Raw genomic sequence first — 27,154 nt, forward strand, 5'->3', positions numbered from 1 at the left:
CAGTTGGATGTTTAAGCAGCTCCACACATTTTGATGTTGTGCACAAAGACGTGACTACATGGATCAGTGGCTTGGATGATCAGGAATAAGAGCAGGAATTAGGGTACAAAAATCAGAGCTGTTGTATCACTTTTCCAACCTGATTGGATTGTTTCTTTGTACAGTGATACCTTGTCTTACAAACTTAATTGGTTCCGGGACGAGGTTCTTAAGGTGAAAAGTTTGTAAGACAAAACAATGTTTCCCATAGGAATCAATGGAAAAGCGATTAATGCGTGCAAGCTCAAAATTCACCCCTTTTGCCAGCTGAAGCGCCCGTTTTTGTACTGCTGGAATTCCCCTCTGTGTTTTTGCGATGCTGCAGGGGAATCCCAGCAGGGGAATCCCAGCATCGCAAAAACGAGCGCTTCGCTGGCAACGGAAGTCCGGAGGTGGAGTTTCCCAGCGAAGGGAGCCTCAGTGAAGTCGCAGCATCGCAAAAACACCGAAGTCTTCAAAACCCCACCTCCGGACCTCTGTGTTTTTGCGATGCTGCGATTTCACTGAGGCTCCCCTCACTGGGAAACCCCACCTCCAGACTTCCGTTGCCAGCGAAGCACCCGTTTTTGCTGGGATTCCCCTGCTGGGATTCCCCTGCAGCATCACAAAAACGCAGAAGTCCAGAGGTGGGGTTTCCCATGGATGGGAGCCTCAGGGGGAACCCAGCAGCGCAAAAACGGGTGCTTTGCTGTCAACGGGGGTCTGGAGGCGGGGCATCCCAGTGGCGGCGGCGGGTTTGTAAGGTGAAAATAGTTTGTAAGAAGAGGCAAAAAAATCTTAAACCCTGGGTTTGTAGCTTGAAAAGTTTGTATGATGAGGCGTTTGTAAGATGAGGTATCACTGTATAGTGTTATGTGATAGACTTGGAATCAGCAAGCTGTGTGCATGAATAGAGGTGATTTGATGGCAATTTCAAAAAAATGTTAGTCTGCATCACTTCTAGCTGTTCTTACACTTAAGCCACGTTCCTTTTGCCTCTAGGGGAAATAAAAGAGTTGGATCTTCTTTAGTCAGGCTTTTAAGATGTACTAATAGTTATTTTAAGTATTTTTAGATGTGTTTAGTGGTTAACATACTGGTATCTCCATTTAGTACCCCAAAGATGGAAAGACAAGGATATAAATTAAAATCTTTTTTCTGTTTATAAACAATACATGTACTTTGTTCTTTTTACCTTCAGGTCCAAGTATTTTTACTTATGGAACAGGAGCTCACAGCTGATGAAGATATCTCAAGGTAAAGGCATTGTGATTTACTCATTCATGTGTGCATAGTAAGTTAAATGCTAAACGATATTCTGATATTTTACAGCATATGAACTTTATTTTATGCTAAATAGGCAAAAAAAAACTTTTCCATTCAGACTGAATAACATAATCCGTGCTAATAATAAATCACAGTGAAGTTGTTCATCCCATTTTCACATTAATCAACCAGATCTGACTCGTGCCCGGATTACAGGGGGATCCTGTCATAGACATCAGGTTATTTTTAGCCCTGTATTACAAAATGAGGAAGAAAAGCTAATACATTGAAATGTAGTTCTTATAGTTATTTGTGATATTTGATAAGATCATAATATACTAATTAGTACGTATAGTGTAGAAAGCCAGCTGTGTGATGGGTCTTATTTTTCCTGCCTGATTTAAACACTCTTCTGCAGATTGCTAGCATTGATTCAGCCATATTCAGTATCTGAGCATTAGCAGTTTTGTTAGAGTCTGTGCCCGTTTGCTCCATCTTCCCTAGAAATAATCATGCAGCCAACATAAACACATATTCCAAATACAATTTTATTATTATTATTATTATTTTTATTATTTTTATTTATTTATTTATTTATTAGATTTGTATGCCGCCCCTCTTCGTTTATGGTTTTATTTTGCATTTTCATTAAGAATTTGGAAGTGATTCCTCCTATTTCCTACCATTGAGCCATTTTATCTTTTGATTCATTTTGCTAGGCTCCTGGATTTGTGGAGAATTGCTGCTTGTAAACTTGCAGCTGGTTTAAAAAATTCTAAAACTCATAGTTTTGAACAAATTAGTAGACAATTACTCCTTTGGTTTGTGCTTACAAAATTAATTTGTAAGTTCATCTGCCTGGCCAATAGTTAACATTTCTTCATTTTGTGAACTCCTGTTCAACTGCAAGTGATATACCAAAAATCATTTATCAGTATTTGAAGCTCATTTACTGGAAGGAAAATTCATATATAACATAGATATACTAATTTTGTAAGGAAAATATTATTACGATTTGTAATGCACACCTGCAGCTTTTATATATTAATTTCATATAATGAAAAAAAAGAAAAAAAGAATTGTTAAATATTATTATATATAATGGATAAGTATAAATGTTTAATGTTGTTTGTCGATATAAAATTATAATTAATTTTTTTTAAAAAAGCTAAAAAACATATACATTAATTTCATTTGGTTGCAGAACTTCAGGTCCATCTGTTGCTGGGCTGGAAACAACCTATACAGGAGGCAATGGATTTTCTACATCCTACAATAGTCAGAGATGGCTGAATCTTTATTTGTCAGCTTGTAAATTTCTGGATTTGGCCCTTGCTTTGCCTTCTGACAACCTTCCTCAATTTCAGATGTAAGTAGAATCCAGAAATGCTAGAAATATATTCAATGGGAGAAAACACTACTAAAAGGGATGCTGTTTTTTGTGGAGTCATGAAAGAAGCTATCTTCTGCCTTCTAAGGATGTCCTCTTTTTCTATAATGTTAGAAAAATATTTCCCAGGATCTAGAAGGTACATTTCAAATGAAGGTTAGAAAAATATTCCCAATAGCAAAATTCCCAATGGTAAATAATTGCAATCAGTTATTGGGGTAAATGGCACACATCCCTTCATTCACTGCGTTCAAACAGAGGCTTGACAGCTGTCGGTGGGGATACTTTGTTTCCTTCACAGAGAAGGGGATTGCCCAATTGTCCCTTTCAAATTCGAGGATTGTATTTAGCCGCAATAAGGAAAGCTAGGGATTCTTTTGAAACAAAACCTTTACTGCCATTTCACAAGAGGTACAAGAGGTTTCCTTGAAAAATAGCAGATCTTCCGACCTGATAAAAGTTTTTACGTATTAATTAAGCACTGTGTTTTTTCTCTGCACATTAGTGTCCTGAGTAGTGTCAAGATAAGTCTGGTTGTAGCACTGAGTATGAATACTTCCAGGAATACAGGAGTAGGGATTCTTTCCAAATCTCGCTTGCTGAATATGCAAAGTAGCTCAGAAGTGGATTTGTTCTTCCTCTTAACAGGTATCGGTGGGCCTTTATTCCAGAAGCCTCAGATGATTCTGGGTTGGAGGTACGAAGACAAGGCACCCACCAGAGAGAATTCAAACCATACGTTGTGCGATTAGCAAAGTTGTTACGAAAAAGGGCAAAGGTATTCCATTTTTTAAAAAAAATCTGGTTCAGGTACTAAACTGTGAGTAAATTGTAATTGCTGTTTAGGTTCTACGGAAACCTTAGAAAACTAGAACAAGGCTGCTTTCCCCCTTTATAGGCTGAAGGCTTAACAGTAACCCAAGTTATTGAGGGAGATGTATAAATGTAGGATAATTCAGGGCCAGATGTGATTTTTAAGCCTTGTAGTATTAAGACTGTTATACTGCACAACTTCATTCTCTCCGCCCCCCATCATCTAGTCCAGTGATGGTGAACCTATGGCAAGGGTGTCACAGGTGGCACGCAGAGCAATATCTGCTGGCACTCGAGCTGTTGCCCTAGCTCAGCTCCAACGCGCAAGTGTGTACCGGCCAGCTGATTTTTGGCTTGCAAAGAAGCTCTGGGAGGGCATTTTTTGCTTCTAGAGAGCCTCTGGGGGGTGGGGGAGGGTGTTTTTACCCTCTCCTTGTCCAGCAAAGCCTTTGGAGCCTGGGGAGGGCGAAACATGAGCCTACTGGACCCACCAGAAGTTGGGAAACAGGCCATTTCTGGCCTCCAGAGGACCTCTGGGGGGCAGGGGAAGCTGTTTTCACCCTCCCCAGACATTGAATTATCGGTGTGAGCACTCATGCATGCGCGATAGTATGTGCCCATGCTCTTTCGGCACTCGAAGGAAAAAAAGGTTTACCATCACTGATCTAGTACTTCATTAAAAATAAGAGGAGCAAGTTTAATTGAACCATTGAGTAACATAGAAACATAGTCTCAGTTGAAATGATTTGCTTTTTAATAATTAGATGAGTCAGTACCACTGACTTCGATGAAAAAAATTAGTTAAAGATATCTCATCTTCATTTGCGAGTTGGTAAAGCCAATATCTGCTGGCTTTGATGGCTGGTAAAAATGCGTAGTTGCTGAATTTGGAAAAACGTACGTAAGTCTGGTCCTGAACTCTTGCCTTGCTGCTTACAGAAGAATCCAGAAGAGGACACCTCAGGGAGGATTCTGAACTGGGAACCCGGCCACTTGCTCCTGACCCTCTGTGCTGTCCGCAGCATTGATCAGCTCCTCCCCTTCTTCCACGTCCTGAGCCAAGTCTTCAACAGCAAAGTCACCAGCAGGAGCATTGGCCATTCAGGGAGCCCCATGCTTTACCCAAACTCTTTTCCCAACAAAGACATCAAAATGGAGAGCCAAAAGACATTATCCAGCAAAGTGAGGCAAAAAATTGAAGAAATGGTTGAGAAGGACTTTTTGGAAGGGGTCATCAAGACATGAAATGTAAATGGCAGAATCTTTTATTTAATGATCATTTCAAACGAAACCACTCCATTCCTTCCAGAGTATGTAATTTCTTTTTTCATACTTTGTACGTAGTGTATACTTCAGGATGTATTTAATTTAAATACCTGTAAATAAGTTCTGGATGTGGCCTGAATCAAGTTGAAATATCACCGGCACATATTGATTATGGTGCCTAATATTTATGGTACATTTTTTTTTTGTCATCTTGAGGTCTGTCTTTAAGAAATCTTACAATAAAGTTGCACATTTTTTTAGCTGTATGTCTTTTTCTGCACCTAGGCCGCTGGCGTGGGATTTACTTTCTAAAAATTGAATGAATAAACAGTTTGAACCTATTAATATTTTGATGAAGGCATTAATCATCAAGATTTTCCTTTTACTAAACTATCTTCAACAAATGCTGGGTTCCAGGTTCACAAGCAAATAAGTGTGACATGGCAAACATCTTCAAACTCGCCCCCAAAATAGTTGAGTGCTTCTACGGAATGCTGTTTTTCTGGGAAATCTTCATAACTTGCAGCAAATACGTTTCTTTGCTGAAATTTTCTTTCTGGTTGTTGTACATGGTGATCATTGAAGTCTGCTCTTAATGTGGTACAACATTTGTTCCAGCAGGCATTTTTCCAGCTGGCTTAACCCTGCTGTTCTGTTCGAAAAAAGTTCCTAATGTTATGTTCCCGGGTCACCCTGACCCGGACCGAAAACTCTTCATTTGCAGTGCTTATGTTTGGTCTTTTTGAAAGCTTTTTTCACCTGGAAACATGTTTGAACATTTCTGCACACAATGGAATGAAAATTGAACTGAAAAAATTAATCCTTATTGGTTTATTTTGCACATAAATGTGCCTCCCCCCCCCGTTTTTGTGAAAGTTTTTTCAATTTATGGATAGTTTTGCTTGCAAAATCCATTCTATTTTACTAAAGTTGGTGTGGGATTGGTAGCTTGAACATTTCTGCACACAATGATATGAAAATTGAACTGAGAAAATTAATCCTTATTGGTTTATTTTGCTCATAAATGGCCCCCCCATGCTTATACTCAAATAGGCTTATACTCGAGTAGGCTTATACTCGAGTATAAAATGATATGGTCTTATATTCAAAAATAAACCAATAAGAATCATTTTTTTTCAGTTCATTTCTATTTTTCTTATGTTTAGGATTGTTCAATTTAGTATATCAAAACTTTTGAGTTTATTGATAATTTTGCCTGCAAAATGCATTCTATTTTACTATTCTATTTTGGTGTGGGATTGGTAGCTTGAACCTTTCTGAACATAATGATATGAAAATTAAACTGAAAAAATGATCCTTATTGGTTTATTTTGCTCATAAATGGGCCCCCATGCTTATACTCAAATAGGCTTATACTCGAGTAGGCTTATACTCGAGTATAAAACAATAAACCAATAAGAGTCATTTTTTTCAGTTCATTTATATTTTTCTTATGTTCAGGATTGTTCAATTTAGTATATCAAACCTTTTGGGGGAAAATTCCTTAGGGATTTGTAGCCTTAAAAAATATAAATTGACACGAAATTCAAAAAGGATGGGGGGAGGGGCTTTTTGATCAAAATAAAAATATAAGTCTCAATTTTTCCAGTTCAATTTTCATATCATTATGTTCATAAATGTTCAAACTAGTTTTCCAGTAGAAAAAGTTTTCAAAAAGACCAAATTCAAGTACCTAAAAAAAATCATTTTGATCCGGGTCTATATGACCCGAACAGAGTAAATGTGACTTTTTTTTTGCCAAGAAAAAAATTTTTCCCCCACCCCCACAAATATTTTTTTGATGATCAGCATTGTTAAATTGAGTAAATGAATGCGTAAGATTTTAAAGAATATTTCGGATTTGGAGCATAAAAAAATAAAAAGTGAAAATTGTTGCAAGCAGCCAGGGGGGGGGGGGGAGGCCTTATTTCTGATGTTAAAAAAACAGTAAGAATCATTTTTTTCAGTTCCTTTATATTTTTCTTATATTCAGAAATGTTCAAGGTACCATTCCCACACCAACTCCAGTAAAATAGACTGCATTTTGCAAGCAAAACTATCCATAAATTGAAAAAACTTTCACAAAAACGGGGGGGGGGAGGCACATTTATGGGCAAAATAAACCAATAAGGATTAATTTTTTCAGTTCAATTTTCATTCCATTGTGTGAAGAAATGTTCAGACTACTTTCCAAGTGAAAAAAGCTTTCAAAAAGACCAAACATAAGCACTGCAAATGAAGAGTTTTCGGTCCGGGTCAGGGTGACCCGGGAACATAACATTAGGGAGTTTTTTTTTTTCAGCAAGAAAGAAACCTCCCACCCCCCAAAAAAAATTCTCATAGAGAGAACCCCTGAAATGATGAAAAGTCATGAAATTTCAAGTTTCAGATATGCAGGGAAAATTTTTTACAGGGTCTCAAACCTTGATTTCGGGTCTCACAGACCCGAACAGAACAGCAGGGTTAAACTGAAAATCCCCTCATTCCCAGCCAGTCTGTCCACATTTTGCCTAGTGATTATAGGAACTTGCAATGGATTGTACTGATGGCAATTTTCTGAAAAGCATTTTGAAGTTGAAATTTCCAAGGACAGAAGTAGAAAACTCCTAGTGGATTATTTTTTGTGTGTGTTTTTTTTACAATAATAAATGTTGAGTACGTCTGAGCTAGTAAAGGCTTTCTATGAAAAAAATTCATGATTCAGATCCAAGCCTGAGACGCTTCATCAAACAGCCTTGGGTGGGTCCCCCAATCCACCAGCTAAATGGTAGACAGCCAAGCATACTTCATGGGCAAGTTTATCTGCATTCTCCTAAAGAGAAAAATACGAGACTGAAGTCAATATAAAACAATCTTAACTAAGGGAACTTTCAGATGTAATTCAGTTGTTTTTTTTAAAGAATCCATTTTTCTCACTAGTTCAGAAACCACACATGCCACAGTCTTTTAGTGTTCAGTTTAGTGTTAAGGAGTTGGAGCCAATTTTAATTTTGCGCTGCAGTGAAAAAAATCTAATTCATAATCCTGGGAGACATCCCACTGTGATGAGCGGATTTTAAAGGAGGATCTTTTAAAGAAAAATGAAGCTCTGAAGAGTATGGTTAAATACACTGTTCCCCCATCTGCTGTTTTTATTCCATGCTTTTTTTTGCAAAATGTACTATTATTTATTTATTTATTCATTCATAGATTCATTCATTCATTCATTCATTCATTCATTCATTCATTCATTCATTGGATTTGTATGCCGCCCCTCTCCGTAGACTTGGGGCAGCTAACAACAGTAATAAAAAACAGCATGTAAATCCAATACTAAAACAACTAAAAAACCCTTATTGTAAAACCAAACATACATACATACAAACAAACATACCATGCATAAATTGTAAAGGCCTAGGGGGAAAGAATATCTCAGTTCTCCCATGCCTGACAGCAGAGGTAGGTTTAAATAGGAAGATGCCCTTCATAAAAATAAATAATGACAAGTTTCTTTTTAGAAATGTCCATATGATGCCCCATTTTGGTTTTCTGAAATTGTTCAATTTAACAGATTATTATCACATTTCTCTCCAGGCCCCCAAAGCTGCTAGAAAAATAGCATATCTTTCCTAGCCTGAAAATATTTCAGAAAACCAAGAAACGAAAATCATATCTTTGAGAAAGCAGAAAAATTATCTTCGTTTCTCTTTTCTCCAAAAAGCTCAAGAAGAAATTAAAAGGAGGACATTAAAATTTTAAGAGGACGACGTACTGTGGCTCCCATACCTGTGGATTATATCCAGTCACCTAGTTTGAAAATGTTACCGACAGAAAAGCACATCCCTGAATGCTCTGGAAATTCTTCCCAATTTACTGCACAAAGACTCTAAATTAGGTGTGACAAACCTTGCCAACTTTAACACCAGTGGACTTCCAACTCCCAGAATTCTTCTGGGAGTTGAAGACCACAAGTATTTAAGCTGCTCTAAATGAATCACATCCATTCTGACCTGGGAGTTTGCTTCGGCATAGACTCTGACTATGTCTTCTGTTCCAGATGGACGAACAAATGCCCGAGCCAATTTAAACTTCTGAGTCAAATGATCAATCTTTTCTTGCAGCCCTGGAGGTGCAATTGCTCGTCTTTCAGCATCGGTTGTGCTGATGACTCGCCTATCAGAAACCTGCAAGTCAAAGTAAAAACAGACAAACCATCGTCTAACCTGCTAAAATTGCAACTGGTTGTATCAATTTTCCAGCAAGGAGAAACCAGGAAAGAACTAAAATGAGCTGTGGCGCTACCTCTGCTGACTGCCAGCTACCAGCAATTTGGCAGTTTGAATCTCACCAGGCTCAAGGTTGGCTGAGCCTTCCATCCTTCCGAGGTTGGTAAAATGAGGACCCGGATTGTTGGGGGCAATATGCTGACTCTGTAACCGCTTAGAGAGATCTGTAAAGCACTGTGAAGTGGTATAGAAGTGCTATTGCTATTCAAAACTGAGGAGTGTTATGACCTTTTAACCAGACGTTCTATGTTGCTAATTCCAAAGGTATAAAAGAAATGTACTAAGATTGGTTTGCAAGACTTTTTGTTTAAAGGTACTCATTAATCAAGTGATAATTATTATTATTATTATTATTATTATTATTATTATTATTATTATTTATTAGATTTGTCTGCCACCCTTCTCCGAAGACTTGGGGCGGCTCACAAACAATACAACAACAAATCTAATCAATTAAAAAATTACAAACTAAAATCCCAATATATGAAAATTAGAGGCCAATTCATTCCCACAGTAATCCCACAGTAGACCTGTCATTTCTTTTTTGTCCATCTACCAGACTGCTGACATGAGTGAGCTATGTTCAACTTCCCATCTCTTACAGGAAATGTACCATGGCCTTTATTTCCCTCCCTGCAGCCATAAATGACATCACTGATTTTATTTCCTCTGGTTTTTCCATCTCTGGACCAGTTTAATTTTTTTTAACAGTCCATTTAATTTTAACAATCCATTTAATTCTGGTTCCCAACTAACCTTCACTTTGAGCTGTCGGTTTGGGAGATCCGTGTAGAGAGCATCCCACTGTGCAATTGTGAGGTTCTTCAACACCAAGATGGCTTCGATCACAAGCATGTCGGAGAGGGCATCACCAATTGTCTAGTGAAAGGAAAGAAAGGAAAGAAAAGCAAATGGAGAAAAAATAACCTCTTCCACACTTGGATAACAAAGTCTCTCATACAGCTACTTCGTCAAACATTACTGGGTTGTTCCTTATATTCAGAAAACTGCAGACCATGGAGTTTCAAAGCAATGTTAGTTTAAGAGTTCAATAGATCAGAGTTAATTACGCCAGTCAGTGCAGAAGCCTTTCATGCTTATGTCAGCCAAAAATAACTCACAGTTGAAATGTCAATGTCCAGAAATCCACAGCAAACACGAAACCCCAATTCAACAAACTTTCTTCAAAACTGAACGATAGACTCCCACACAGCCCTCTGCAACCCTCCCCTTTTTCAAGGTTGCAGTAGCGTTATTAATTCTTATCACCTGTGACCTATAATCTGTTTCTGCGTTTGCGCAGCTGCTCTTGTCTTCCAAGGATTCTCCGGACCCGAACATTAAGAATAGGATTGTTCATTAACTCCTTTTTTGATTCAGATGAAACTCTGGCTGGAGATCTGACTGACTCCATTCCCCTCTGTCTTTCCAGTCCCTTCCTGCTCCATTTCCCTCCCTGCCTATCCTGGTTCACCGTCCTCCAGCCAGGCGGGTCTTCTGTGAACAGACAGCTCCCACTTCTCTGTGTCAAAATCAGCAGCCAAAGGAGCGGGCCTGAAGCCAACCTTAACACCATACAAGTCTTTTAGATGCTGGGTTTTTCTGATCACCAAAGTATAACCGTGATCCCATATTATTTCTCCCACTTTTGTTTAAAAACCTGCTGAATCTGAAACCAACTTTTGAAAATAGTTGGTTTTTAATCGATGGAACAGAATATGGTTTAAGTCAGTTAACTGATTCAAACCACACCAACATTGAAAAATGGCTACAAAGCTATTACATATTCAACTATTCAACACTTTGCTGCTTAGGGGAAAAAGAACCCTGCTACTTATGGGACCTTACTCTGTTTAAAAAATAGATCCTACCATTCTCTCCACAATGGCTTCTTTGAGCCATTTACAGTTCTGCAGTACAGTAGAAGCCTTGCAGATTCTCCCAGTAACAATCTTCAACTGCATAGAGAATACTAAAAATTTTAAAAATTAAGTCTGCACCCCAACTAAGGATGGACATACAAGGGTATAAGAACAAAGGCAGGTTTTGTACTTGTTCAAAATTACACATCTAAATGGTGACGCCCTAGTGGCCGACTGAATATGGTACCCTTTTGAGAATTTTAATTGATTTAGAATAAAAAAGAAGCATATACTTTGTAACTCAGACGGAGTCTAAATTGTTACATTTCCTTCAAATTCATCCACTGGACTCTTTTCAAGACAAAATACTTGGAACAGCTTTGAACTGGTAGTAGTGCCCAGCTAGTTATGCTCATTGAGAAAACTAAGCAGGATCATTCCTTGGTGTGTATCTGAGAAGACAAGAATTATAGACTAATCTGAAAAACAAATTTACACTTGGGAAGAGGACAATAGGAAATCACTTCTCTATTTTTACCAAGGAAACTCTATGAATAGATACTGGTGTGCAAATTAGGAGCCAAATTTGACTTCCAGACAACTGTAAACAAGCTTCTGTAGTTAGCAATGGACCAACATTCCTACCTGATTTATCAGATCAATTGTGTTTTCAAGCATCTTTGCGGCTTCCCTTTTTTGGATATCTTTTTCTTCTTTTGCCTGTAATCTTATCTTTTCCTCTGCAGCTTTACTAAACAATACCTTGGAAGAAAAACACTGAGGATTATCAACAGAGGGAAAAAATGGAAGAGAAGAACAATCGAGATTCTCTCTCTTACACACATATACACACACACAAACACCATGTGCTCAAAAAGAGATGCTTCATTGGTTTAAATTTAAATTCTGATGAACAGCTCTAGACTCCTTTGGTTCAACATACTTACTGTGCCATGACCGTTTGCTTCAAAATAAATTCCAATGTCAAATTCCTGAGCCTTGTGATGCAAATGTTTCACTCCTGTTTTGGCACAGTGAACAGGCACCTAAGAAAGAAAGACACAACGTGGTGGGTGCATAATTCTGCATTACAAGCAACATAATATTTGAAAAGTTGGAACATAGAAAGACAGCATCCCCTTAAGGGGAGAAGGCTCAGAAGATCAATGCTTGACAGATGGTAAGAAGCGCATCACACCAGTGTCATTGATCACCAACAAGGGAACCCTGGATGGATTCACACATTTCAAAACTATTAAAACTATTAAAAAACATTTTTAAGAACAATAAATATCTCCAAAAGAAATATACACAGCAGCCGAGATAGTTAACTAGTGAACAGTAAAACCAAGAAGTTGGGTCTTTCACACATTCAGGGTCAGAAACACAGTCAATTTTTTAAAGCTTTAAGAAAGGCTAACAGGATTAGGACTGAATGAGGCGAATATAGGGGTCCACAGGATACTGTTTCAGGATTCAATAAGGGTCGGTCACTGGGACTAGAGTTTTAGTTTTCTGAACTTTCAGACTCTGGACTCCTCTCTCTAGCAGAGTGTGTGAGAGAGAGGTTCCTTGACAGGGACTCTCTTTCTTTCTTTCTTTCTTTCTTTCTTTCTTTCTTTCTTTCTTTCTTTCTTCCTCCCTCCCTCCCTCCCTCCCTCCCTCTCTCTGGTAAAGGAGAAATTCCCTGAGGATGGGTTCCAGAACGAGTCTGAAAGTTCAAAAGACAAAACCTCCAGTCCCAATACCCAACTCAGATTGGATTCTGCAGGATTAAGACCATTCTAATCTCTGAGGGGAGGATTCTTCACAGGGCAGGGGCTACTGCAGAAAAGGCCTGCTGACGCTTTTTTGGCTCAAGGGATCTGCAGCATGCCCAGTCTGCCAGATTTAATCGGGGTAGATAAAGGGTCCAGCAGAAATGTACATTATGGAAGGCAGGCCTAATGCTAACGTTGATTAGATTTGCAGGTGGATAGCACTCTGTACGAATCCGAACCATTTGGCTAGTTCACAGTGGCATAACCAGATTAAGCGTGTTTTATAAATGCAGCCAGAGAAAGATAGCTAGCAAAAAAGAGGGGGGAGAGACTTCCGTTATCCTAGTTAAATAATCAGATAAAACCAAATGAAACTAATTTTCTGGTAAGTAATTGTGCCCAAGAGATGTCCGTCTTCCCATCAAGGAACAAGCCATGCTTTTGTTCCATAAGAGGGCGTGAGTTAAAATGAAAGCAAATTTTGGGATTTTTTCCCTAAAACTTTTCATACTTGGCCATAAAACTCAAAATTATCAGAAAGCAGCACACATAAGGATCAGTTTCAAATACATTACACACAGGTTGATTTTTTTTTTAAACATAAGTGATACTCATGAAATTTGGTGCTTCGAATACATAGGGAAAAATCAACAGCCTCAATGTTTGATTTATATATTTTTCAAAGCCCTCCAGCTGTATTCCAGACGGGTAGCAAAGCATGGGTGTCGAACCCCAGGCTAATAAAGAATGAAAGTGCAACTCCAGCATGTTTGGAAGGTAGCTTTTGGGAAGAAGCTCTTCTAGTTTCTCTCCAGGTAAGCATTACACAAAAAAAATTGTTGGACTTAGTAACCTGCTCACCTTCACCCCATCCCATGTTGACATTTTAGACACGTTTTATTTGCTTGCTTTAAGACTGGAAGAAGTTAAATACATACCTTCATGGTTTGTTCCAGATAACCGGTAGAGCTCCCATTGGCATAGGCTGTTTGTATTACTGCAAAAGATAAGGTTTGTCCAGCCTGAAGAAGCAGAGAAAGGAAAATTCCACAAACCAGACTCAACTTCACAAGAACTGCATGGATCTTTTCCTCTGAAGTTTATTCATTGTAATTCCTCATCTTAGCTTTCAGGAGATTAGATTTGTCTCATTATCTCCGTCTCTCTCCTCCTTTCTTTACATCCCTGTTAAATATTTTTCCATGGTGTCTCTTAAGGAATTGTTGCCTGCACTCCATATCTCCTGCTCTGTGCTGTGTGCTATTGTTCGGTGCAAAAAACCCTTACTCCCCATGGCAAAAAAAAAGTACGTTCCCCGGGGTCACATGCCCACCCTGGCAAGGGTCCAAGCCCCCCCCCCCGATGCCCCCCGCCCCACTATTTGAGAAGCACTGCTTTAACCAAAGGAAAACAATTACCTTTATCAGAAGTTCTTTAAGAAAAGTGCTGATTAGAGTTGCTATTTTATCTCCATCCAGAAGGTGGAAATGACCAGCAGTGTCTACATAGTAGTAAACAATTCGGTCAGCATCGCCATCCAACGAGCAGCACCTCTCACCAGGATTCATTTTTAGTCCTAACAACCAAGACAGCAATCCGGAAATGTTCATTGTCAAGAATTTGAAGTGTAAAGTCTATGGCAGGGGTCCCCAACCCCAGGGTCCATGGACAGGCAGCAAGCCAAGGCATTTTAGAAACGAGGCCACACCAACAAGCGCAACTCCAACCGCGAGATGTAGACAAAGTGCAAAACCACGCCCCTTCCGGTCCGTGGGGAAAAAACGCTCTCCACGGAACCGGAGCCTGGTGCCTAAAACGTTGAGGACCACTGGGTTATGTTTTTTACATGCTTCCAAAATAAACTGCCAAATTAAATCAAGAATGGGCAACATGTTTAAATGAGGTTAAGCATCCATCTGCCCCACCCAGTATGAAAGTGGGTGAAATTACAACTGGGCAACCTGTAGAGAAATGTTTGCTGCTCACCTCTTGAGTTTATATTCAGGCACTGTCACGATGTGGGTGATTAATGTCCGTTTGGACACCAATCCATCACGGAGGTGATGGACTAAGAGCCTAGTCATTTGTTCTCAAAGCAAGATTTCTTTTTATTATAAAAGTACAAAAAACAAATATGTCACAAGGGACAAAATACATCTTCACATGATGGAAGTTAGAATAGGAATGGCGAATAAAAGAACAACAGGGCATAAAGACTGATGTGAGGTATAATGATGTGGCAGTGTATTACATCATAATAGGTGGATCTTAATAAAACACACACAGTTAACTATTTAATTATTGAATGTCTCTGAATGTCTCTGGGGCTGTCAATATTCAGCGTGACAGGCACAGATATTCTTTGCAGCGCAAAGTAACAATTTTATCCTCTTCTACTGCAAATCTACTAAGGGGACTGAATGTTAATAAAGGGATGCAACTGATCTTTTGAAGGAGTTCGCCTCATTTGCATGCCCAGAAAAGAACTTCTTTAGCAGGTTGCAAAATGGAGCTGGTACTTTCAAGATTTTAGCTACCCTTCAGCCTCCTGCCAAAGGAATCCAGCTCCCCTTGACAGGCAGCTTTTTCAACCACACCTAGAAACGAGGACGAGTCTTCAGGAATAGTTTGCAACTTTTCCTAATGGTTTCCCCACTGCCTTTCTGGGGAAGCCAACAGAGAAGACTGCAAATGGTAATCATATGATCACCAGGTGTTTTGACAACCAGTCATACCTGCCAACAGGTTGCAGAGCAACCAAATCATGGTCATGTAACCAGAGGATAACAGTGCAACGTTTTGCAAAGGTTGGAAGTGCTATACAGGCCATAAAGCACCCTTCCAGAGCCTTTGTTAAACATTAAGTTAAGGACTATTGGACTTATAATTAAGCAGGTCCATCTTCATATGGCATTTTCTGGTGTCTCCTTGGCCAAATAAATGAATTGAACTCACATCTAGCAAGGAGGACAAGCTGACCTTCTCTGGCAAAAGGCTTCTGACCAAAGCAAAAGAAATATGTCAAGCCTGTAAACTCTTGCCCCACCTAAATACTGGAAACAAATGGGGCTTGATTAATTTTTGTTTCCTCAGGCACAATATATCATAGAGAAAAATCACTTTGGGGGATAATGAGATTGGCTGGCTTTCTGAGTTTCTTACAAACCTTCTTTCCTTCAAATTATATTTTTAGACCTTTTTTCCCATCGGGATACCTGCAACTCCTTTCTTTCCAGTTTTGGTATTCATACATACATACATTCATACATACATACATACATACATACATACATACATACATACATACATACATATTGTTCTGTCCAGCCCACCCCCCAATGAAGACTCAAAAGCCAAGCCTTATGTATATTTGTCTGTTTACAAAGAAACATGCTGGAAACAGCAATGAAATCATAGGAATGTCAATCCAACTGCCAAAAGTCTACTGTTACCAGCACAGTTAATAACGAGCATCCAACATAGATAATCAATTCAAGTCATTAGTTTTCGTTGTGGACAGGCACTCAAAAATGCCTTCAAAAACCAGGATTTCAGGATTGCAGAAGGATTTAAGAGAGACTCTTTGACTACTAGTTCTCTATATTTAGGAACGTTGAACTATTGGACCAAGGTTTCCCATAATCCTCCCTTTTATACTAACAATACTCCCTTTTATACTGTCAGTGATAACAAGCTGTGCATAGAAGTATTCAATGCCTAGATTTACATTGCCGGAGATATTCTTGTCTCCCTCGCATTCTTCTTACCCTAGCGTCTAATATAGGGTCCACAATATCCCCCTCCTCATGACTCAAATATTACCAGGGGGGGGGGGGTTTCTGCAATCTCTGGAGGTTCCCCAGGCCCTAACTCTCCCTCAATCTCACTTTTTGATTCCTCTGGTATACACACTGACCTATGATACCCAGATGGATCCGGTTCAAATCTGTAATTGAAGGAGATGGATGTGAGTCAACCACAACACATACATACATACATACACACATACATTTGTTTGCCACTCATCTCTCTTTGAGGTGACTTTAGTTATGGGGATAGATTTATTTAAACCATTTTTAAAAGGCCTAGTCCTTCTAGTGGCCTACCTACAGGAGGCTTCTGATGAACTTTGACAAAATCAGCCCCACACATGTGGTTGAGCTTCCCTTCTGTCCCATCATTGGCCAAGTGTATTGCCAGTCTCTCTGAAAGGTGGGGTTCCATTTCTTTGAGTTTTAGGGCCCCTATGCCATTCGCACAATCGATCTTCAGTCCTCCACGGCCCTCCGTCTGGGAAGCAGCCTGCAAAGAAGAAACCAAAAGGGAGCTCAAGAAAGAAGGGTGGACAGAGTCCGGGAAAGTTTGAGGAAATGAGATTTCCAACTCCCGATTTTCACTTTACAGGATCTGTCCTGCCACTACCACTTATTTTCATTGAACTATTTTCATTAAACAACTTGTCGGAAGCCAGTTCCTATTTTATAAAAATAACAAGTACACACTAAAAGCGTCATAAATGAATTTCAGTTTATTTAATATAAATAAATAGCTATAAATAAAATGTGTGGGGTGGTTCACTTTGGCTCCTATGACTATACATCTGTTTCAGGAAAAATGTTTTACACATATTCAAAAGCAAGTAGGGTGAAGAACAACAAACTTTCCTAAAAAGGTTCTTCTTCAATAAGATAAATGTCCATTTTGATCAGGGGTAAAATTTTCCCAGTTCGCTCATGCCTGTCAATCGTCGGAGAGCCAGTCGCGAACAAAGCACAAGACTCCACCCACTAACACTGATGCTGCCATTTGGGTTCTTTTACCCACTGCGCATGCACAGAATGCTTTGTGCATGCTCAGAGGGTAAAAGAGTCAAAATGGCGGCATCCGGGCAGACGGGCAGAGACTCATGCTCCCTTTATGACCGGCTCTCCAACAACTGACAGGCACAGAGTGAACCGGGAGCATTTCACCCCTGATTTTGATCCATTAGCTCGTGCTAATGTGTTAGCAAAGCTTCAGAAGAGAAGGATGTAGGGGTAGTGATTTCTGACAGTCTCAAAATGGGTGAACAGGGTGGTAGGAAAAGCAAGCAGGATGCTTGGCTGCATAGCTAGAGGTATAACAAGCAGGAAGAAGGAGATTGTGATCCCGCTGTATAGAGCACTGGTGAGGCCACATTTGGAATACTGTGTCCAGTTCTGGAGATCTCACCTACAAAAAGATATTGACAAAATTGAACGAGTCCAAAGACAGGCTACAAGAATGGTGGAAAGTCTTAAACATAAAATGTATCAGGAAAGACTTAATGAACTCAATCTGTACAGTGTGGAGGACAGAAGGAAAAGGGGGGGACATGATCGAAACATTTAAATAGGTTAAAGGGTTAAATAAGGTTCAGGAGGGTAGTGTTTTTAATAGGAAAGTGAATACAAGAACAAGGGGACACAATCTGAAGTTAGTTGGGGGAAAGATCAAAAGCAATATGAGAAAATATTATTTTACTGAGAGAGTAGTAGATCCTTGGAACAAACTTCCAGCAAATGTGGTTGCTAAATCCACAGTAACTGAATTTAAACATGCCTGGGACAAACATATATCCATCCTAAGATAAAATACAGGAAATAGTATAAGGGCAGACTAGATGGACCATGAGGTCTTTTTCTGCGGTCAATCTTACATGTTTCTATGTTTCTATACTTTGAAAATTCTGATACCTAGCTGGGGTTATCGCTAGTCTTAAAAGGACACTCTTCTCTTCATCAATTTTTTATTTAAAAAATTAATAAATGCACTTAAAAATCCAAACCAGGTCTTCTCTTTAGGGAAGATGGTTCTTTTTACCTGTAGTGTAAGTTCCAGAAAAGCCTTGGAGAGCTTTTGATAATAGCCTTCCACTGTTGGTGTTCCATAGGTACTATGAGTGTTGTGACAACGGACCATATAGTGTAACTGTGGGGTTGTTACTAAGCCATAGTCTAGTAAGAGAAAGAGAGAGAAGAGTCAAGCATTCATTTATCCATAGCAATGGGATTTAGACTTATACACTGTCCCCCAATACTTTACAGCCCTCTCTGGTCAGTTTACAATGTCCGCATATTGCCCACAACAATCTGGGCCCCCATTTTGGATGACCTTGGAAGGATGGAAGGCTAAGTCAATCTTGAGCGGCTCAGGATCGAACTCCTGCTGTGTGGGCAGAGTCAGCCTGCAATACTGTATTCTAACCACTACATCACCAGATCTCCTCATTTACCGATGCACAACTAAAGCCCTTTACCAGAAAAGGGAAGTGCAATAATCCAGATTTTGTGGAACTACAATTCCTAGTAGCCCATTTAAAAAATCTGTTCTAAGGAATGCTGGGAGTTGTAGTTAACACATTTGCAGGGCTAGAAGTTCCATTCCTGGCTTGCAGGCTGCTGACTAAGCGAGAACTTATTCTCCAGGATTTCAATTCAAGTCTTTTTCAGCTCTATCTGGAGAGTTCAAAGACAAGAGTCAGAGACCTACGGCATACGGAGCATAATTCTGACCCCAAGTTCCAGACTTCCAAAATACACTGCTCAAAAAAAATAAAGGGAACACTTAAACAACACAATATAATTCCATGTAAATCAAACTTCTGTGAACTCAAACTGTCCACTTAGGAAGCAACACTGATTGACAATAAATTTCACATGTCAGCACATTCAACTTTTTCAGTAGAACAAAGTATTCAATGAGAATATTTCATTCATTCAGATCTAGGATGTGTTCTTTGAGTATTCCTTTATTTTTTTGAGTAGTGTAGTTTTTTTAAACTTACATGAACCAAATAGGATAAGTAACCAAAGGGTGATCAAAGAGTAAACATACCTTGATATTGACCTCCAAGGACAGATATACCATCAATTACCGATTGTGAAAGCTCCTTGCTGCTTGGCCTGAATGCAGAACACAGAAACAAACAAGCACTTCATTAAAAATACTACACCAAAATACAAGCTAAAACAGAAATACTAGCCAAATAAAAGATTTCGTTCTGCAAAGTGAAGGAATGACAGCAGCTGAGCAACTCAAGAATTCCAGGTAGGTTTTTTTTTATTAGGATTCACCCAAAAAGCACTGGCATTTCCCAGTGTTCCGAAACAATTCATATGGCATCTGTTACCTGATATATTTTATACATATCTTTCTTCTTTACAGAACTTCAGGTGACTTGTGTGGGCTAGTAAAGAGTTACTCCCTTGACCAGAGTAGATGACTGCCTACAGAGCTACAGTCTCAGGTGCCATTGCTCAGAGAGGATTAAAGACAATGCTGAGCTGGATGAAAAGAAAATCCAACTGATGCTGCGGAAAGGAGGAACTGGTTCATATCCCATGATGGAGGAGGCAGGTGGAGGATGTGCAAAGTAGACCATGTCTTTAGATCTTCCGTAGACTTCCCAGGATTTCATCCGCAAACTTCCCTGAGGTTGCCCGCAAATCAATAACTCTCCAGCTTTCTAAATCCTCCTCAACCTACCTGAGCTTTTCTCGTCTGTGTTGTTATTTTAAAAAAACCCAAAGACCTTCAACAGACAGAACTGTCTAGGCCAGGGGTGTCAAACTGGTGGCCCAGAAGCCGAATGTGTCATGCATAGGCCACGCCTACTCCAGCTCCGTGAAAGGGCAAAACATCACAAAATGTCACGTGATGTCAACATGACCGGGCAAGTTTGATACCCGTGGTCTAGGACCGTCTTAGCTACCAGGTATTATATTACCCCAATTTCTTTTCCCCAAGTTCCCATCTAGTTCTTTTTGTTTCTAAGATTCCCCCCTTTTTTTCCAGTAATTTTTTTTATTTATCTCTTTCACTCCTAACATGCAATATCACATACCGTCAATCCTAAATTACTGTATATTACAATAATTCATCTTTTTACATTCGGTATTCGTCATCCATCAAATGCTGCCTCCTTTTACTTTTGACACCTGGACAAAAATAATTATTCTAATTTCTTATACACCTTTAAAATGCTATTAGCTAATACACTTTTTAAGCTGCTTTCTCTCTTTAATTCCCCTTTAATGCCGGCCCCACCTACAGCTACATCCTCCCTCTTCCGGGAATGCTTCCTATGAGGTACTAAACCGTACAAATTCCCAGCTTCCCTCTATAAGCAAAACCAGCACAAAATAGATGCGTAAACAGCCATCAGGAAGCCATGGATAAATGCAAGCTATTCTAGGCCTACACCATACTATTGCGGTGTGGAAGTAAAGTTGAAGGAGATGGATGTATTTAGCCCGCTTGAAAAGGCACCACAGTAACCACGGCTACCCCTCAAGACCACAAGTGCCAAATTTTCCAGGTGAATCCATTTGATCCTAATGAACAGCCTGATGAACATATATCAAACATAACCCTGATAAGACTGAGTAGCTATGGCTTTTGCCTCCCAAGGACAATTCCATCTGTCCGTCCATCACCCTGGGGGGGGATTATTGACCCCCTCGGAGAGGGTCCGCAACTTGGGCGTCCTCCTCGATCCACAGCTCACATTAGAGAATCATCTTTCAGCTGTGGCAAGGAGGGCGTTTGCCCAGGTTCGCCTGGTGCACCAGTTACGGCCCTATTTGGACCAGGAGTCACTGCTCACAGTCACTCATGCCCTCATCACCTCGACGTTCGACTACTGTAACACTCTCTACATGGGGCTACCTTTGAAAAGTGTTCGGAAACTTCAGATCGTGCAGAATGCAGCTGCGAAAGCAGTGATGGGCTTCCCAAGGTATGTCCATGTTACACCAACACTCTGCAGTCTGCATTGGTTGCCGATCAATTTCCAGTCACAATTCAAAGTGTTGGTTATGACCTATAAAGCCCTTCATGGCATCGGACCAGAATATCTCCGAGACCGCCTTCTGCTTCACGAATCCCAGCGACCGATTAGGTCCCACAGAGTGGGCCTTCTCCGGATCCCGTCAACTAAACAATGTCATTTGGCGGGCCCCTGGGGAAGAACCTTCTCTGTGGTGGCCCCAACTCTCTGGAACCATCTCCCCCCAGAGATTAGAACTGCCCCTACCCTCCTTGCCTATTAAACTCCTCAAAACCCACCTTTGTCGTCAGGCATGGGGAACTGAGATATCTCCCCCGGGCCTATACAATTTATGTATGGTATGTTTGTATGTATGTCTGCTTAATAATGGGGGTTTTAAAATATTTTAAATTGTAATTTATTAGATTTGTTATGAACTGTTTTATTGTGTCTACGGAGAGGGGCGGCATACAAATCTAATAAATAATAATAATAATAATAATAATAATAATAATAATAATAATAATAATAATATATACTGCATGTATAAATGTATTGCCTTTCTAGCTTACCGGGTGTCTCTACCAATCACAACAAAGGCCTTGCTCTGAAAGTCTACTGCCTCCTTCTGGCAGATCTCAGTCAGGACACAATGTAACTGAGGTTCCTCCGCATTCACCAAGAACGTGGCATGGTCTTCCCAGGTAGGCGCCAACATTTCCCCAGAAGGATCAATCAGCTTCACGCCATTGTCTTCCTGGAGGAAGGCAGACAATGATCACTATTGAAGTTGATGGCATGTTTAGGGGGGGAAAAAGATTTTGTTTCACAGAAGCAAAAAATATATATTAAAGTGGGTAAAGTTTCAAATTCAAAGTGTTTGGAACTCTATGCTTCAAGCTTAGAACCGAACGGACTGCTTTGACGTTAAAATGGTTCCTGTCTGAAAGGTTTTGCACACCTTTACAATGTTGTAAATTGCCCAAGGAAAACTATTTTGAAGTGTTAACACTTTTATATTTAAAATTAATTAAATCGAGGACACCAAAACTTGTAATTTTTCAAAAAGAATGTCAAGAAAGGAAACATGATTTAATGTTACTGAAAAGTCAGAGATGGCACTCCTACCTGGGCTTATATTGCAAAAAGCATCACTGAACCTAGTGAGATTTATTTCAAAGTAAACATGCCTAGGTTTGTGCTGTAAACAATTGAACAAAGAGCACATTATGAAAAAGTTCCAGGAAGTGCAATGAATCAATCAGATGTAACACTTAATTTACACGTAACACTATAGGTAATTACGGGATCATCTCCTGCCGTATACCTCTCAGAGACCAATAAGATCATACAAGGTTAGCCTTCTCCAGGTCCCATCGACTAAGCAATGCAGGTTGGCGGGGCTGCGGGGAAGGGCCTGCTCTGTGGCTGCCCCAGATTTATAGAACCAACAACCGTGCCGATGTCCATACTGCTCCCATCTTGCTGGCCTCCCGAAAGGCTACAAAGACCTGGTCTTGCTGGCAGGCCTGTGGGCCATGAATTTTACATCTTTCATGGCCAAATTGTATTGAATGGTATACATGTGTTGATTGGATTGTTGAGTTGTGGTTTTTAACTGGGGTTACTGTTTTAATTTTATATTTGACTTATTTTTATTGTAATTTGTATTTTTATATTGTTGGAAGCCCCCGAGTCCTTCGGGATTGGGCGGCCTATAAGTCAAATAAATAATAATAATAAAATAATAATAATAATTCTCCACTTATAATTACAATAGGGACTGGAATTTCAGTCATAAGTCATTGTGATCATAAGCGGAGGTCCTCAAATGATTGCACCCATTTTTTTACTTGTTTTACAGTGATCGTTAAAAAACAGCAGTAAATCAAAATCATGCACTTGTTAAGGGAATTAAGTGAATTCATTCTCCCAAAGAAGTGCTTTTTTGCCAGAAATCTGCAAAAAAGTCACAAATTGCAGTCATATGATGGTACGCAGGACGATACACCCAGCTGTAAATTTGAGTCAACTCTCAAGCACCCAATATTTGTAACTCAAGGCTGAATTGTGTTCAATACCTAAAATGTAGCCATGTGACCAGGAGAACATGACATTTTATAAGAGCGCTTTATGAGCCACAATCCCATTTTCTGATATCATTGTAATTTCAAAAGGCCATCAAACAGCCGATATGATGAGGATTATCTGTATTCTAAAATGATACTAATTTTTTTTTTAATCCAGTTTAAACTAGGTAACTAAATAGAGAGACAACAGTTAATAGACGTTGTGTTCAAGGCCCAAATAATTTTAGGACCAGAGCTCTTTCCTCCTCTGCAATGCTGTTTCTTACTTCAGGGTTATGGGAGGCTGTAACCATCACACCAATAGTGGACTTGGTCTTCTTGGACCTCAGGACAGCCAGCAGCCCCATACGAAACATGACGTGGTTGAGGTTTTCTGCCTTGCAACGGAATCCAGCTGTTCCATATTGGAGGAAAAGACCCAGAGGTTTAGCATGCAGTTTTGAGTATTTTGTAACTGCTTCGGAATCCATGTCTGCAGGGTGCACAAGAAACAACACTAATTTATTGCCAGAAATTAAGAGTTGCACATCCTGTAAAACAAAATCATGCCATATAAATTATTAGGGGAAGAAAATCGAATTTTGTTTGCAGTAGAATCTATTCCTTATGGATATAAGGAATGCGGTGTGCCACAAGGGTCTGTTCTTGGTCCTATTCTTTTTAATATGTTTGTGAATGACATAGGGGAAGGTTTGGTAGGGAAGGTTTGCCCATTTGCCGATGACTCTAAAGTGTGCAATAGGGTTGATATTCCTGGAGGGGTCTGTAATATGGTAAATGATTTAGCTTTACTAGATAAATGGTCAAAACAATGGAAACTGCAGTTTAATGTTTCTAAATGTAAAAAAATGCACTGGGGGAAAAGGAATCCTCAATCTGAGTATTGTATTGACAGTTCTGTGTTAGCAAAAACTTCAGAAGAGAAGGATTTAGGGGTAGTGATTTCTGACAGTCTCAAAATGGGTGAGCAGTGTGGTCGGGCGGTAGGAAAAGCAAGTAGGATGCTTGGCTGAATAGCTAGAGGTATAACAAGCAGGTAGGGGGAGATTGTGATCCCACTATATAGAGCGCTGGTGAGACCACATTTGAAATACTGTGTTCCGTTCTGGAGACCTCATCTACAAAAAGATATTGACAAAATTGAACGGGTCTAAAGACGGGCTACAAGAATGGTATCAGGAAAGACTTAATGAACTCAATCTGCATAGTCTGGAGGACAGAAGGAAAAGGGGGGACATGATAGAAATATTTAAATATGTTAAAGGGTTAAATAAGGTTCAGGAGGGAAGTGTTTTAATAGGAAAGTGAACACAAGAACAAGGGGACACAATCTGAGGTTAGTTGGCGGAAAGAGCAAAAGCAACATGAGGAAATATTGTTTTACTGAAAGAGTAGTAGATTCTTGGAACAAACTTCCAGCAGACGTGGTTGGTAAATCCACAGTAACTGAATTTAAACATGCCTGGGATAAACATATATCCATCCTAAGATAAAATACAGGAAATAGTATAAGGGCAGACTAGATGGACCATGAGGTCTTTTTCTGCTGTCAATCTTCTATTTTTCTATGTTTCTATAAAAAGCAGGTTAAAAATGTGTTGTTGTTTTTACCAAAATCATTATTCGCCAAGGATAGTTATACTACAAGACTTTTAAAAGTGCAAAACAAAGTCCAGTTCTGCTCACATGGACTTTGTTCCTTATCCTCTGCCAATCTCAGGTCGCCTCCCTGCTTGGGCACCAGAGGGGAGAAGAAGGTGGAAATTGATCTTGGAGGATGAGTTAACTTTCCTTTCCAATATTAATATTTTTTTTCTGGAGATACAGGAAACTGCTAACTAGAGGTTCAAATTACAGGATCCCACACCCAACAATCACAACAACCCTCCCACAATCAATGCCAATATCTTCCCATAACACCCTCCCTTGCAATGCCCTCCCACAATCCAAGCTATACTTGAGGTGTTGGCAGAGGGTTTTTTTTTTTTTTTAGACTTTGAGTAACTTTGAATGTACACTAATCAGCTTACATTAAGATGAAATTTTGTCTTTGGATACAGATGAAATAACATAAAGCAAACCTGGAATGTGATCTAGTTTATTCTATTTGGATAGTGATTATGTGATTTAAGATGTATTGAAGATATATGAAGTTGTATGTTGAATGTGCATAAAAATATTTAAAACTTTGGGGGGGGGAGATGAAATTTTGTTGCATACAGCTCTCAAAGGGTCACCAACTTCTAATACTGTATACACTACATAAACACGACTAACTAAATGCATACATATATTGAAATACTTCAATTAGATAACTTACAACTCCGACGCCTCCATTCCAACTTAACTATAGTTCATAAAATCATGTACCAAAATATCCTTCTTGTTAATGACTACTTCACTTCAACCACAACAACACACGAGCATGTAACAGATTCAAACTAAATTTAAACCGCTCCAAACTTGACTGCAGAAAATATGACTTCAGCAACAGAGTGATCAACGCCTGGAATGCACTACCTGACTCTGTTTTCTACTCCTAACCCCAAAATCTTTAACAGTTTAGCAGTTCCACCAGTGGAAATTTATTTATTGGATTTGTATGCCACCCCTCTCCGAGGACTCGGGTGGCTCACAACATAAATGAAGCTGTGTGCCCAGCTTCAGATGACCATCCCACCTGGCAGGGAGACCAGCACCAGCAGGAGTTGCAGGGGGGCCATTTCCTACCCCATCTTTTCTCAACAGCTGGTCGGCATCCATTTGTCTAGCTACCCAGCCTGAGGCAAGGCGTGACCCAGGAAGGAGAGCGCAGGAAACACAGACCAAATTGTCACCCTAGAGAGCAACACTGGTGAGGTTATAAGTTGAGGACTTAACAGTTCACTTGCATGATGATGATTGTTCAAGCCACTCCCACCTGGTCACATGGCTGGCAAGCACTCCTACCCAGTCACGTGACCACTGAGCCACACCCACAAAATAAGCCACACCCAATGTGGCAGTAAAAATTTTGGTTGCCATTACTGACCTAAGGGTAGAACAAGAAGCAATGGGTGGAAACTAAACAAGGAGAGAAGTAACTTAGAACTATGGAGAAATTTTCTGACAGTCAGAACAATTAACCAGTAGAACAGCTTGCCTCCAGAAGTTGTGAATGCCCCAACACTAGAAGTTTTTTAAGAAGATGTTGGATAACCATCTGTCTGAAGTAGTTTCCTGCCTAAGCAGGGGGTTGGACTAGAACACCTCCAAGGTCCCTTCCAACTCTGTTGTTATTATTAGCATTATATGCACAGATATAGCATTGTTTATATACATAAAATGGGTACTGATCAGAGGGAAACAATCGGACAGGGACGGTAGGCACCGCTGGTGCGCTTTTGCACGCCCCTTATATTATATGGCACGGGAAAACCAAGGTTGTAACGCGCACGAAGCCTCTGCGGGCGGAAAGGCTGCCCTGTCTTTTGGAATAACCCACAATCGAAGCCATCCGAGCAACCGGATTACCTGCAGAGCTCCGGAGTCTCGCAAAGAGAAACGACACCCCACTTCTTCAAGCGCCCTTCCGGGATGGGCTCAGAACACGTTTCCTTTCAGCCTTTCCCGGATCCACCAATCAGAGGGCGGAGC

The 27,154-nt window shown here is 39.9% G+C and overlaps 2 protein-coding genes across 4 annotated transcripts in view; one reads left to right on the forward strand and one right to left on the reverse strand.

Moving 5' to 3' along the window:
- Window positions 1-5,013, forward strand: part of DOP1A (DOP1 leucine zipper like protein A) — a 67,788-nt gene extending 62,775 nt beyond the window's left edge. For both annotated transcript variants that reach the window (XM_070733135.1, XM_070733136.1), the window contains exons 34-37: window positions 1,220-1,275; window positions 2,489-2,653; window positions 3,323-3,452; window positions 4,427-5,013. In XM_070733135.1, the coding sequence (XP_070589236.1) occupies window positions 1,220-1,275; window positions 2,489-2,653; window positions 3,323-3,452; window positions 4,427-4,732 (657 nt within the window). In that variant the 3' untranslated portion in view covers window positions 4,733-5,013. The remainder of the gene's footprint in view (window positions 1-1,219; window positions 1,276-2,488; window positions 2,654-3,322; window positions 3,453-4,426) is intronic.
- Window positions 2,374-27,129, reverse strand: PGM3 (phosphoglucomutase 3). Of its 2 annotated transcripts, XR_011557392.1 has the most exons (14): window positions 27,032-27,129; window positions 23,785-23,990; window positions 22,001-22,185; window positions 19,496-19,563; window positions 18,482-18,615; window positions 16,747-16,942; window positions 14,059-14,216; window positions 13,579-13,662; window positions 11,828-11,926; window positions 11,526-11,642; window positions 9,775-9,897; window positions 8,743-8,916; window positions 7,223-7,565; window positions 2,374-5,397 (listed from the first exon to the last, which is right to left on the reverse strand). XR_011557392.1 is itself a non-coding variant. In XM_070733140.1 (13 exons), the coding sequence occupies exons 2-13, from the start codon at window positions 23,986-23,988 to the stop codon at window positions 7,479-7,481; spliced, it is 1,629 nt and encodes a 542-aa protein (XP_070589241.1). In that variant the 5' UTR covers window positions 23,989-23,990; window positions 27,032-27,129; the 3' UTR covers window positions 7,021-7,478. The 2 variants fall into 2 exon arrangements, 1 of the variants encoding a protein (XP_070589241.1); XM_070733140.1 differs by lacking the exon at window positions 2,374-5,397 and having other exon boundaries at window positions 7,021-7,565.
- Window positions 27,130-27,154: the final 25 nt, after the last annotated feature.

Source organism: Erythrolamprus reginae, chromosome 1 (genome assembly GCF_031021105.1).
Source record: "Erythrolamprus reginae isolate rEryReg1 chromosome 1, rEryReg1.hap1, whole genome shotgun sequence".
NCBI lineage: Eukaryota > Metazoa > Chordata > Lepidosauria > Squamata > Dipsadidae > Erythrolamprus > Erythrolamprus reginae.

What these genes read in the sequence shown, in the direction of transcription:
- PGM3 (XM_070733140.1), bottom strand. Translation starts at nt 23,988, where the DNA reads ATGGATTCCGAAGCAGTTACAAAATACTCAAAACTGCATGCTAAACCT. An exon ending in AAGCAAACGGTCATGGCACA is followed by an intron (nt 11,643 to 11,827) that starts GTAAGTATGTTG and finishes TTTTCTTCCAAG; the next exon opens with GTATTGTTTAGTAAAGCTGC. An exon ending in ACCGACAGCTCAAAGTGAAG is followed by an intron (nt 8,917 to 9,774) that starts GTTAGTTGGGAA and finishes TTTGACTTGCAG; the next exon opens with GTTTCTGATAGGCGAGTCAT.